The sequence below is a fragment of the Adiantum capillus-veneris genome, chromosome 20 (genome assembly GCF_014529385.1).
Source record: "Adiantum capillus-veneris isolate H3 chromosome 20, ASM1452938v2, whole genome shotgun sequence".
NCBI classification, from domain to species: Eukaryota; Viridiplantae; Streptophyta; class Polypodiopsida; order Polypodiales; family Pteridaceae; genus Adiantum; species Adiantum capillus-veneris.
This window is the reverse complement of record NC_140950.1, coordinates 28,544,825-28,557,563: the sequence shown is the minus strand read 5'-3', so window position 1 is coordinate 28,557,563 and position 12,739 is coordinate 28,544,825. Positions and strand designations below refer to the sequence as shown.

Below are 12,739 nucleotides of genomic sequence, written 5' to 3'. Positions count from 1 at the left end.
CAAAGGGTCAAAATGTCAAATAGATTGATCACAATAGTGGAGTACAAAGATGCCAACCAAAACCAAATATGGCAAAGTTAGACCAAATTGGGCCATAAACTGGGAACTTGGAAAAACTTGAGAAAACCTTGTCCAAATTTGAAGAGGTTTCACCAATGTGTTAGGATAGGCCATAGGAACATGTACCCCAAGTTTCACCCAGAAAGGATGCCAAACATGGATCGCAATCCATGTACCTTTTTGAGCTTTCGCAACCAAAGTTATACCATTAGGTTCCAACTGTCAAAAAAAGCCATTTGAATGACAGAACCCTAACCAAAATGCCAAATTTCTCTAAGTCTAAGATTTTTTTTCCAAAAAGTGGCATAAATTATCAACTAGTGATTCAAATCCAAAAAGATTAGAACCTTAGTATCCTCACACCATGTTAAATCAAATGGTGTCATCAGATTCCCCACATGTGTTCCAACATGGGATCGTGATCCATGTATCCCAGGGCCAAATCTGACTTGTAACCACATGACCTAGTGTTTGTGGTTGTCCTAGATACATTGGTGAAGTTTGGTCAAGTTTGGGTTTTTTTAATCAAGCTATGCTCATTTTTCATTTTATGGTCAAGTTTTCACTTTTTGAACTATTTTGCCAACTTTTTGATCAATTTTAGAAGGTAATCGGGTGATTTTTGATGCCATAATGCCTCAAAAAAGACCATGAAAGCAGTGCTGCTCCCTATGAAGCTGTAGAAATTTCTTAAAAAAAGAAAGCCCACATCTCGAAGGAAGAGCTCGCCAAAATATCGGCAATTGTCTTTCGGGAAATTCCAAGCGACCAACAACTGGTTAATACCATAATCTTTCCAAAAAAATTGTGGACATTAGACCAGCAAAGAGAATTTATTGAAGGATCAAGGTGCCTACATATGGACACATTCTTCAGGCTACCTCCTTGCGGAAAAGATTTTTAGAGAGGTCACGAGCCAATGAGTTCCATCCAGTACAACGGTGAGGCAGCCTTAACACACAAAGATGGAGAGACAGTGAAGGTTAGAGTCACAATTGACCTAATCAACCAATCCCTTCACCTTCCTCTAGGCAACCACAACCTGCTGCTAAAAAAGGCAATATATACCAACAAGGATTTTATCAAGTAGCAAGGACATAAGTTGACCTATAAGGACCTTGTTTACTCAGAGCAGAGCTTCCATTGTGGCTAATATCACAACATTTGAAGGTGAAAAATCCCTCAAGATATACCTACATGGAGTGATGGTAATGGTGATGGGGCTTGCAGAACAGAGAGTAATACGATGTGACTTGGGCAACTACATATTGGAAAATATTGTTGAAGCCAATCTCAAGAGCAACGATAGAAACAAAACATACATGAATGCAGGGCCAGTGCTAGCAAGGATACCATACCAGGCCCTAGGGATGATCAACCAAATTTCGCCTACCGAATCTCAGCTTGACCTTCTACACAAAGCTAAAGATGTGGTCCGAGTAGTAGGAGGTCCCTCATGTACACTTGTCAAGAGAAGAACCAGAGGTCGGGGCTATAAAGCACAGATATCAGACAGTGATACCATATAATCTGATGTGGAATTTAGCAAGGAGGTCAAGCAAAGAAAGAGAGACACACCATTTGTATTCCAATCCACTGTAGAAGAAAAGGATGAGAAAGATGACATCACCATTCCCTTGGTGAGAAACAAAGGAAAGAAAAAGGAGCATATACCTATTACTCAAACACAAAGATCCATGGAAAAACCCCAAAGGTTAAGAGAGGAACGCTGCACAAAACTGGCAGAAGAAAAGAAGAAGGTTGACGACATAGGCTTTGATGTAGACGATGAAGAAGACATAGAGCTAGAAAAAAAGTTGGAACAAAGAAAAGTGGAACAGCTGATGAAGATCCAACAGTACAAGAGCAGAAAAGCGGCTAAAGAAGCTGAGCTTGTTGGGTCCATGCGATAAACAATCCATAAAGTCCTCAAGAGGAAGGTGGAGCAAAGAGAAGAAGAGTCCACAAAGCATAACACAGATGATCTAGACTCGCTAGAGACCTCTCCAAAGAGACCCGATACAACACAGGAGCAGAATAAAAAATGCAGAACTAGGGGAATGAGACGATGGAGGATTTGTTGGATACTTATACTGAATAGCAGTTCTCTCCCAAGCCAACCACACCACCACCTATTGTAGATACCAAAGATGAGTTTGAAAAGAAGGACATAACTCAAGAGCAAACCCCTCTCGAAAAAAAGGATCTTGTGGAAGATGATGAAAAGCAAGTAGACAAGGCAACTGACAAGATTGATGACCGGCTACCTGAAGACAAAGAAAAAGAGAAGTCTCAAAGGAAAGAGATCGCTCAAGAGTAGATTCCTTTGGAGAAAAAGGATTGTGAAAAGCAATAGGATGATCAAGAGAACAAGGAATTTGAAAGGACCCGACTAGACACCACCCAGAGAGAGAGAGAGAGAGAGAGAGTGAAGAAAAGAAGATACCAGAAAAGAAAGAACTAGAGGTTGGTATCTCGCAACAATGGATCACATCAAAATGAAGACCAGTCTCACTGCACTCCAAAGCCTTAATTAACGATGGTGACTGGCTCATTAGAGAGTTCAACATGGACAAGATTTTAGAACACATTAGGTTGCAATTCCAATGTCAACAAGTAATATCCAACCTACGAGAGTTGGATGTGGGGGATGCTAAAGCAGATGTTCAGGCTATGAAAGATGCCAGCCAATGGCTCTAGCAACAGATTGAGGATATACAAGAGAACCAAATTAAGCTAAAACAAGACCTGAAAGAACAAAAAAAGGAGATTGCAAGCTTTGATCAAACCCTGTAGGAGCACATTGTGGAAAATAATTAGATGCAAGTAGAAAAAAAATCCCTAGAAGAACAACTAGAAGAGGAGCTAAAGAAATACACAAAGCTTGGCTAGTCATATGGTGTTGTCAAGAAAAATTTGCCAAAGCTCTTAGCCATGCAAGATACACCAACTCCATCTTCCACATCACAAGCTCTAGGTACGGTGCTCGAGGAGCTAAATGTAGTCAAAGCAGAGCTAGCCCAAGCCAAATTTGACAGACAGATGATGAAGGCTAGGCATATGGCTATTCCAGTAGAGAAGGATCAAGAGATCCAGAAGTTAAAAGACCAGCTAGAAAAAGCACGGGTAGACCTGGCTGCACAAGTTGAGAAGAATGCTTTGGAGCTACAATAGAAAGATTGATTTTGGCAATCAATGCCCTCCAAGCCAAAGCAATTGTTCTTGTCTAGAAAACACCATCAACAAAAAAAATTCCCACAAGGGTAGACCTACCCCTAGTAGATCTGCCAAGTACATTTACTGAGGGAGGACTACATGATGACTTTCAAGATATAGAGGAGACACCGGATGCAAGAGAGGAGATCAAGCACTGGATCGCGGAAATTTTGGATCCCTCTCATAGAGAATACATGCAGTATGAGCTCAAGATATTGGAATCAACAGCCTTATTGATGATCAAGACAAACGAAGTTGTACAAAACTTTGGCTAGGAAATGATTCTTTTACCTCTGATGAAGCAAGAGGCCATCCTGTGGAAAAGAAAGCTAATGCCAACTCTTGAGCCAAACAGGAGAGGGGACTACAAAGATGTGTATGTGATAGCTGAGTAGATGCTCACTATTCTAGAGAATCAACCCTTCTGGTGCAAGAAGTGGTTTGAAAAGAGACCAGAGGGTGAGACCTTCTACCGCAACGCACCACATCATCTTTAGATTGACCCAACCTTTTGTCCAATCAATAGAAGGCGGTCCTGGGATAGCTACTATTTCTGGCAGAGCAAAGGACCATCAGTGTTGAACTACCCAATCTTGTCAAAGCCATCAAATAACTTCCTACCCACAAAGTCCTATATGCGATGCATTACAGGCGATGATCACACAGATCCGCGATGTCCCAAACCTCACATGTTAAATGCTGGTGAAGATTGCAAAAATGATTATTACTTGCATAACAACATTCGAGGACGTCAAGGCAGCAGCGCATCCGTGGGCAAGTGTTCCTTGAGGAAACCAAGGGAATTGCATGGAATCTAGAGACAGAGATCCCCAACAGGAACATCACAATGGGAATGTTCACTAGGGTCATGTTCCTACCCTCCCACCACATGCAAACGTTTGAGGAGGCATTCATGACGAGCTTCTTCGAGGTGGATTCAATCATCTTTAATCCATTCACAAAGGATCTGTTAGTGCGCCATATTGCCTACCAAAATGCAATAATTGACAATCCTTTCAAGGACTTGGCACTCCAAGCTAACATGGTGGTTCGTGCAGGAAAATTTCAAAGAATCACGAAGACTCTAGAAAAGCGAACATTCGACTACTGAAGATCCAAGTGCCGCTCAACACCGAAAGAAAAAGCTTGCATGAGGACGTGCAACATCTAGGAAGGGGGGAATGTTGGCAGATGGACCAGATGGACGCCCTCCTAGTCGACCATTTCATCATGAAGTCACAAATTTTTGATGTCTCATTATTATTTTTTGAAAAATCCTTGTGAATATGAGAAACTCTGATTATTAGCCAAATGATCTCTGAGCCAACTTGTGTAAAGTTGAGTTGTAAGCTGAATTTGAGTGCGAGTCATGTAGGCTAGCCATTGGCCAAGAAAAGCCCTAGGTATAAAGCTTAATTTTTGTAAGTCTGAAAGGACAATAATCTATTATCAAAGGTTTTGGAGTTTAAAGCGTACGACTGAGAGCGCGTACTCTCTCGTGCATTTTAATCCATTTTTCTTGAGCTCTGGTAATCCAAATTTGTTTCCAAAAATTGCATTGTGTTCTTTGTCTACTGATAAGTGTAATTATTCTCAAATTTGATGTGGTCGCCAATGACCAGTCTACGAGCTAAATCTGCTATTTTGAGTGCGTTAATGGTTGTTTTTGATGTTTCGACCATAGGAGAGTGTTTCTAGACCATAGGGCGATCTTTCTAAATTGTTCTTTTGCAATTTTTAGAACCTTGATCATGGTGGATCATGGTTTTGGTACCTTGTCCGATTGCGACCAAAATTGGTAGGATAGTGTCCATAGATGTCTTAGACCTCCTCCTAAAGTTTTGTTGCATTTGGACTTCCTTTGAGTGCCGATATGGCGTGACGATGGAGAGCGATGGGACAGGACATAGGCAAATTGTTTGAGTAGAGAGTGATAGATTTGCTACTGCTAGAGATAGCTTCGTTTCGTAGGTTCACTTCTTAAGGTTGACACCCTCAAAGAGTCTCTGTGCCCCATCCGAGTCGCTTCCCTACGTATTGACATTCTGTTAGTGCCAGACAGCTATGATGTAGACATCCATCGTGACAACCGGCTAACGAAAGGCTTTTTGATGGATAAATGTTAGTCTTTAAACGTGTGTGTGTGTGTGTGTGTGTGTGTGAGAAGGGGTGGGGGGGGGGGGGGATCACTGAAGATTATCTTTACAAGAGAGATTTATTATTCCAGTTCGAAAGAAAACCTATAAGTTTCTTAAGAAAGACACGTTGTACTTTCATTACGTTACAACATATAAGTATATGAATATTTTTAACGACCTTTGGATGCATGCGGTATAGCGCTTTCTTATAGGTGAACCCCCTGAGCTCTCATAATTAAAAACATTGGCCTGCCACCAACATATATTAGCATTCTTTTTTATAGCTTCGCGTTGTAAGTATCAACACGATATTGAAAATTTTATTTGTAGTCCGGATGACAATATCATGATAGTTGAATCAATGCGTATGCAAGAGTACAATAAAGCTCTAGGGGAGTCACTACAATTGAAAAATTCCGCTTACGTGGGTTCCATAGTATGGTTTTTTCTTTCTATATCTTCTCACATTTTCATATGTAGAAAAGTATTGGAAAAATGATCTTGAAAAAAAAAAAGATTGAATAAGGAAAAGGTCCCTTTTATTGGTTTCAAATTTACGACTAAGGGGTTTAATGTATCCTTGAACGCATGCAATATATAGGTTTTACATATAATGTCCCCCCCCCCCCCCCCCCCCCCCCCCCCCTTCTTCCCCCCTTTTGGCCAACGTCGTGAGATTAAAGGTAGGTCCAAATTTTGTGTGCCATCTGATGTAGGGAAGAGAGATCAAAGCTTGCCTACAAGGGAAGAAGAAGATAGGTTTTAATTGTTGTAGGAACTGGCCCAAGACATCTCAAAAATCTATGGGGGGGGGGGAGAGAGAGAGAGAGAGAGAGAGAGAGAGAGAGAGAGAGAGAGAGAGAGAGAGAGAGAGAGAGAGAGAGAGAGAGAGAGCTATAGGTGATAGGTCCCTCAAATATTAACTAAAGGTTACCATACGATATCACGTGAGTGTACAATAAGGGGTTTATAAGGAAAAAAAGATAGATTTTACAAAGGAGGGTCCGATATATAAGGGTCACAAAGGCAATTCTGGTGAACGCAAGTGATGTCTCTCTTGTACTACTAGTGAATCCCTCGGGGATAGGCTTTTTTTCTTGTGAGGCAAAGTTGAAAAGTTAAATTAAAAGGAGAAAATACAAGAGAAGGTCCTCAAGGTAGGGCAGAGGAAGGGCCCACATGTACAACTTTACATCTTATGTATGCATTCAAACATGATGAGTCTAGGGACAGAGTACATTTGGCTGAGACAAAGCTTCCACTTTTGCAAAGGCAGGAACCTTTGTATCTCATGTTGGCTTAGCTGAGAAACCCTGTTCATATTAAGAGTACATGATATGGCCAGACATTTGATTTCATACAAAAAGGAATAGGCTTGGGCCAGGCTATTGGGTTGATTAGATGTGGATTTGCTGCGCCAGATGTTCCAAATGTAGGAAGCTCTTATCTGGGACCAAAGACAGATGTCGAGCCCCTAGCACTTTCCCAGCAGCAGTTCTTCCCAATTGAATGCCCGAGGATGTAAAGTGTGGACAGCTCTCTGGAGGGTCTTCAGAATCTGTTTGTTTCTTGGACAATTGATAAACAAGTGAGCTAGAGTCTCCTCTTCAGTGTTACATCTATCACAAAGGTTCTGGGTGCCTCTGATTTTGTTAGCTTTGGCTCCAGTCCACACCCTATTATGTAGAATCAACCACAAGATCACACTTTGTTTCATGGACACAGGAAAAGCCCATATACATCTGAACCTGTAGCTCCACTGCCTTTTGCTCCAAGATAATTTCTATCTGGAGTTAAGCTTTATCTGGAGGACATCAGATAGCTCTTTATCTTGCACAAAGTTCTTATAATACACCAACAGAGTGTTAGTAAGACTTTTGGCTTGGTGACAAGGTCTGGGAGTAATTGAGACCTGCTGATGGAACTTGATTAGAATAGGGCCAAACCACAAGGCAGTTGAAAGGATTCTTGGATATTTTGTATGTCCATCCATTTGTGATTCCTGTATAGATCTCCCCAGGTTCTAATCCCCTTCTTAAAGCAGATAAGAGATCTCCTGGAGAGTTGTATGCCCAGTTTGTGGGAATGGTAGCCAAACCAAATAGAATCCTGCATTACAAAATTAAGGTCATAGACAAGTTCAGGGGGTAAGGACTTGCCCTTCTTTATGTCCTGCCAGGATTCCCAATACTTGCAGATAAGATTAGTTCCTTTAAACTTCAGATCCAGCTGGCATAGAGTAATTTCCCTTAGGGATAAGCCTGACCAGGATTTGGAGTGCTGCACACAAAAACAGGTGAGAGACCTTTGAATTAGTTTAGCCCAATAGTCATCACAACCAATAGATCTAACAATCCATTTTGCAGCCAGTTTCTTGGCAAGGAACTCCAGATTTAAGATGCCCAAACTACCATCTTCTTTGGGTTGACAACAGGTGGACCAGGCCACTTTGGGAACTCTGGGTATGTCCTCATTCCCTCCCCATAAAAATCGTCTAGCTGTGGAGAAAATCTTGTTCATCTGGGATTTGGTAGGCCTCCAGCAAGCTAGAAAGTAAACCAATGATGAAAGAATATAATGGTTCAGAACAAACACCCTGGTTGGTAGAATGGTTCAGAACAAACACCCTGGTTGGTAGAGTTGATTGCATATTATGCCATAAGAACACTTTCCTTCTGAACCTATTCAAAACCCATTCAAATCTCTGATTCATGCTGACTTTGAATCCCATGGGAATACCTAGAAGCCAGAACACTTTGCATTCTTCAATCTGTTGGCATCCAGCTTGAACCACCAAGGGAGGGGAAGAACCAGATGAAGCTTTATAACCAGTTTTACCATGATTTATCTGTGAGCCAGATGCCAAGCAAAAGGTGGCGAGGCATTGCCAGAAGCTCTCAATGGATCTGTCATCATTGCTCAGTAATCTGTTAGTGTCATCTGCAAACTGTTGCAGACAAAGTTCCTTCTCCATATTAGGGATTATGATGCCTTTAATAGCTCCTTGACTCAAGCAATCTTTGACTAGCCATCCCAATGCATCTTAAGACATAGCATACAGAAGAGGGGAGAGTGGGCATCCCTGTCTGATGGATCTAGCCAGCTTAATGTCATCAGTCAATTCACCATTAAGTGCAATTTTGGCAAATGAGTTTCCAAACAAAATATGCACATATCGAATGAACTGTTTACCAAAACCAATATCAGCTAAAGACTGCAATATAAAATCCCATTCAATCCTGTCATAAGCTTTGTCAAAGTCAATTTTAAAGAATATGTATTCCTTCCCTGACTCCATGGCATACTCCATTGCTTCCCACAGAGTTATAATTGCATCTAGAATATATTTGTTCTTGATAAACCCCTTTTGTTTTGGAAGAATGATTTTGTCCATATGTGGGTTGATCCTCCTAGCCAAGGATAGGGAAAAGATCTTGTAAATAGAAGTCAGACAAGAGATGGGTCTCCAATTGGAGAGCTCATCTTTGGCCCCCCTTTTTGTGGATTAACTTGATAACCCCAGTGTTAACCTTAGAGGGAAGAGCTCCAAGTCTAACAGCTTCTAGCCAGACCTTCATAATGTAAGGTATGATGAAATCCTGGTAAGCTTTGAAGAATTCATTGGGAATACAATCAATACCTGGGGATTTTCCATCTTTCATAGCCCTAATAGTCTCTCTAATCTCCCCCTTTGAGATGGGACTGTCCAACACGGCTGTTGAACATCCCCAAAGGTCTTTTTGTACAAAGTATGTATCCACTTTTGAGAGAGAGAGAGAGAGAGAGAGAGAGAGAGAGAGTACTGAAGATGCCGCTCCAAGGACCAAGGCCTCTTGCAAGAGGGTTACTTAGGTATAAAGATGTCGCTCCGTCTTTAGAGCTTCACTTATGAAGAAAGAACCCCAAGATTTTCCTCCCAACTTCCAAGAGCTATCTATATACATACACGGGTGTAGGAATGGTTGTTATTGGCACGGATTGAATTAAGAGATGCAAAGAATTGGCTTAGAAATCTATAAAGAGGCTTGATAGGTAACTTGAAGGGAGTCGAGGAAGGCCTGAGTGGCGATGAAGTTCGAGAGGGTGAAGAGGGAGGCGTCGGCCTGCGACAGGTTGGGGTGTACGCCGGTCCAATTCACACGGCGTGAAGTGTCCGCCCCGCCACCCCGGTTGGCGTACTCGCCATAGTAGACCGTGTCAGTGAAGGGGTTGCTTGAATTCCATGGCAGCCACCCCTTTGGATCAATCAACCCCTGCAATTCTGATTGCAGAAAGACCACCCTCGAATACTCCTTCCACGGCCGCCCCAAATACGTCCCCACCGTGTACCCGGAGGTCCCCAGCGCCACCTCTCCGGTCACGGTACAATTCTGAAATGCATACCCGGACACATCCGCTTCCAGCTTCCTCCCCTGCGCAGTATATGTGTTCTGTTGCCCCTGCATCGGCAGCCTTGCCACTAGCTCACAATTCTGAAACACCGCTATCGCATTACCAAATATGAAGTCCACCGTCCCAGATATCCTGCATTCTCTGTAGAATTGCCGGCTCGACAATGCGTAGAGCGTGTCTTGGTACCCCTCGAAGCTGCAATGATAGAACACCATGTAATCTGCCCCCGCCCTTAACGCCACCGCTTGGTGCCCGCTCGGCCCTGCTGTGTTGCGGAATGTAATGTCCCGTGCGAAGAAGCCGCTTCCTGATATGCCTGCCATATATAGAAGGAAGCACATTGGGTGGTGTCTATATGGCTTAAGACATGATGCAGCAAGACATCAAAGACAAGTAAAGCTCATGTGTTCTTACCGACTGTGGAGGTGCGATAGGTGTTATAGTCTCCGCTCGCTACATTCCTTGTCCCTGTGATGATGGTCAGGCCAACCCCATCACCTATAAATGTGACATTCTGTCGATCCTTGGTCACATTGAACACCTCTTCATACACCCCCTGCTTAATGTAAATGACGTAGCGCCCTGAGTAGTCCGCCGGTATGGCATTGAGTGCTGCAGTGATGTTGGTGAAGCTTCCACTACCGTCCTTTGCCACAACCACATTTGCAGATGTAGAGGCAGATGAGGACGACGCCTGCAAGAGGCGTCTTTCCCCGGCTGAAACCCAGCTAGGAAACCCATCGTCTATGTCGAAAGTGGCTGTGGAGAGGAGACGGCGATGGGGACCATGGATGAAAGGGGGAGTGGGGGGCAGAGCTTGAAGCCAAGCAGTCAAGTCATTACCAATGCGGGCGAGGATGTCGACTAGGCAGAGTGTGAAGCCAATGACTTCACCCAGGTATGCCTGATTGCTTTGGATTTGCGCTTGGATGTTGCCCGGGGCGACTTGGAAGTTGTCGGAGCACGTGGTTTGGTAGCTTAGAGCAGAGCTCAGCCACACTTTCACGTCGCCAAGTGCGGACCGCAAAATCGTCACATCAGAGTTGGCACTAAGGCTAGAGATCCTGGCAGCTGCCTTTGCCATCTCATCGTTGACTCCACTCAAAAGCTCCACACAGTCATTGGCACATTGCCCCTCTAGGATTGATATCCCTTCCTCTGCTGAGCATTTAGTTGCCAGGCTCTCAGCCTCATTGACACGCGATGCCGCAGCTTGCACCGCCACTGTCACAATGCCAAGCGGAGTTGTGGGAAGTGAGGTGTTGTGGCAGACGTTTGCAAGCTCTCTTTCACATACATTTGGATATACTGTGTGATTGCAGATGATGTTTATTGCCTGCTGTGGGGAAATGTTCGAGATTGCAAGGAAGCTTCTGTGCCCATGGTAGTTATGTTGCTCATGAAGAGGCAGTGCCGAAAGCAGCAATGTGCCAATGAGGGTCGATATTATGAGCAAGACGGTGGTAAAAAATGCGGCAGTACCCAAGCGCTGGCGGGTGGCCGGCGGGATTTGTTCAATGTGCCTGTGGGAGCAAGCAAGGGAAGCATTGCTACATGAGCTCAATGTGGGAGATGCTTCTGGGTAGGTAATTGTGATCATGGTCTAGAGCTCTCTCACTCTCTCTCTCTCTCAAATGCACTGACACAAAGGAGGAGATGTTTCTCTTAAGTACAATCTCTCTCTCTCTCTCTCTCTCTCTCTCTCTCTCTCTCTCTCGCGTGCGCACACACAGAGAGACTAGAGTGGGGGGCAGCTTCTTAACTTATAGTGAAAGAGGTTGAGGAGCAGGGAGAGGTGTGCATTGTAGTAGGTCACTAAAGACAGGACCTTGTGTGTGTGTGTGTGTATAGGTAGAGGCCAAATTATTGAGCAGGGAAGGAATGCTTCAAACATGAAAAGCCTGTCGACAAGCAGAAGAGGAGGAGGCAGTAGACTAGCCTAGTATTCCTAGTAGGGGTCCGGGGCAGGGGAAAGGTAAGAGCTAATAATAAGGTATCTTCATCATTTCCACCCTTCACCCTTAAACCTTACAAGGGCTTATAATTAATTCACAACAAAAACTGCTGTTTGGAAAAATTAATCACCCTACTCAAATTCACAGAAATTTTCTCATCTATACTCTATATTAAGGAGACTGGTTTTCGAATGCCACTTGTCAAAGTTTGCTGCATCCGGTGAGTTCCGGTTTATATCAGTGCGGGAGAGAGGGGGAGAGAGCCGTACTAGTGTAGGAAAACGGAGTAGTGTTTTTCATACACTGCATAACATCATGGGCTTCTGCTCGAGAGGCACCGCATACGTAGCTAGGTACGATTGGGGGCAACGGACCCCGGCCCCCCCACCGAGCCGGCAGTCCCCTGCCCCCAATCGTACCTAAGCTAGGTATGGAGTGCCTCCCTCACATACGCTCATGATGTTGAGGTAAGTCGCAATGTGAAAATTTGTCCAAAACTTCTTGTGAAAGGGTTATTGTGTCTTCTCAACCGACCTTTTGGAAAGTCATGGCCCATGGATGGCTCCCTGATGGGTAAAGGAATATGAAGAAATTAAGGTCATTTTGGCAATTATTTGACATTTCACGTGTGTTTTGGGAAATTTTTTGAGAATATTTGGAGAATTTCCACAAATCTCATGAGTATTTTCCCTATTTTTCCCAACTTCCATAGACAATGTTAGAATCCTTTTTTCTAAAATTTTGCAATTTCCACAAGTTTTCCAACTACAAAAAATCCAATTTTTTTTTAAAAATGTAGATTAATCATGGTTATTTGTACAGTTTCTTGATTATTTGGACAGATTTTACGCAGCCAAACTAATTTTTTTCCTCACTACTATGTTGAAAATAGAAGAAATTACGCCAGAAATTCGTCACGAAGAAATGTTTTAATTTTTAAAAATCTGCAGGGAGGTTGAAAAATTAACTTCAAATGTT

At 43.2% G+C, this 12,739-nt stretch overlaps 3 protein-coding genes across 3 annotated transcripts; all 3 read right to left on the bottom strand.

Annotated features, from left to right (window-relative positions):
- Positions 1-6,366: 6,366 nt before the first annotated feature.
- LOC147432285 (uncharacterized) lies at positions 6,367-9,080 on the bottom strand. Its single transcript, XM_086492247.1, has one exon. The coding sequence runs from the start codon at positions 8,386-8,388 to the stop codon at positions 7,909-7,911; it is 480 nt and encodes a 159-aa protein (XP_086348373.1). The 5' UTR covers positions 8,389-9,080; the 3' UTR covers positions 6,367-7,908.
- On the bottom strand, positions 8,458-9,076 carry LOC147432286 (secreted RxLR effector protein 78-like). The gene is made up of 2 exons (XM_086491904.1): positions 8,925-9,076; positions 8,458-8,824 (listed from the first exon to the last, which is right to left on the bottom strand). Exons 1-2 carry the CDS (start codon positions 9,074-9,076, stop codon positions 8,458-8,460), a joined length of 519 nt encoding a protein of 172 aa, XP_086348030.1.
- Positions 9,081-9,229: 149 nt separating the features above from the next.
- On the bottom strand, positions 9,230-11,796 carry LOC147432284 (pectinesterase/pectinesterase inhibitor-like). The gene is made up of 2 exons (XM_086492245.1): positions 10,221-11,796; positions 9,230-10,122 (listed from the first exon to the last, which is right to left on the bottom strand). Exons 1-2 carry the CDS (start codon positions 11,404-11,406, stop codon positions 9,428-9,430), a joined length of 1,881 nt encoding a protein of 626 aa, XP_086348371.1. The 5' UTR covers positions 11,407-11,796; the 3' UTR covers positions 9,230-9,427.
- Between the last annotated feature and the right edge of the window lie 943 nt (positions 11,797-12,739).

Bases quoted from the DNA above. Each gene is read 5' to 3' on its own strand.
- LOC147432285 (XM_086492247.1), bottom strand. From the start codon at position 8,388: ATGGAGAAGGAACTTTGTCTGCAACAGTTTGCAGATGACACTAACAGA.
- LOC147432286 (XM_086491904.1), bottom strand. From the start codon at position 9,076: ATGAAAGATGGAAAATCCCCAGGTATTGATTGTATTCCCAATGAATTC. The intron at 8,825-8,924 runs GTTAATCCACAA...ATCCTTGGCTAG, and splicing joins GTTAACACTGGGGTTATCAA to GAGGATCAACCCACATATGG.
- LOC147432284 (XM_086492245.1), bottom strand. From the start codon at position 11,406: ATGATCACAATTACCTACCCAGAAGCATCTCCCACATTGAGCTCATGT. The intron at 10,123-10,220 runs GTAAGAACACAT...TATATATGGCAG, and splicing joins CTATCGCACCTCCACAGTCG to GCATATCAGGAAGCGGCTTC.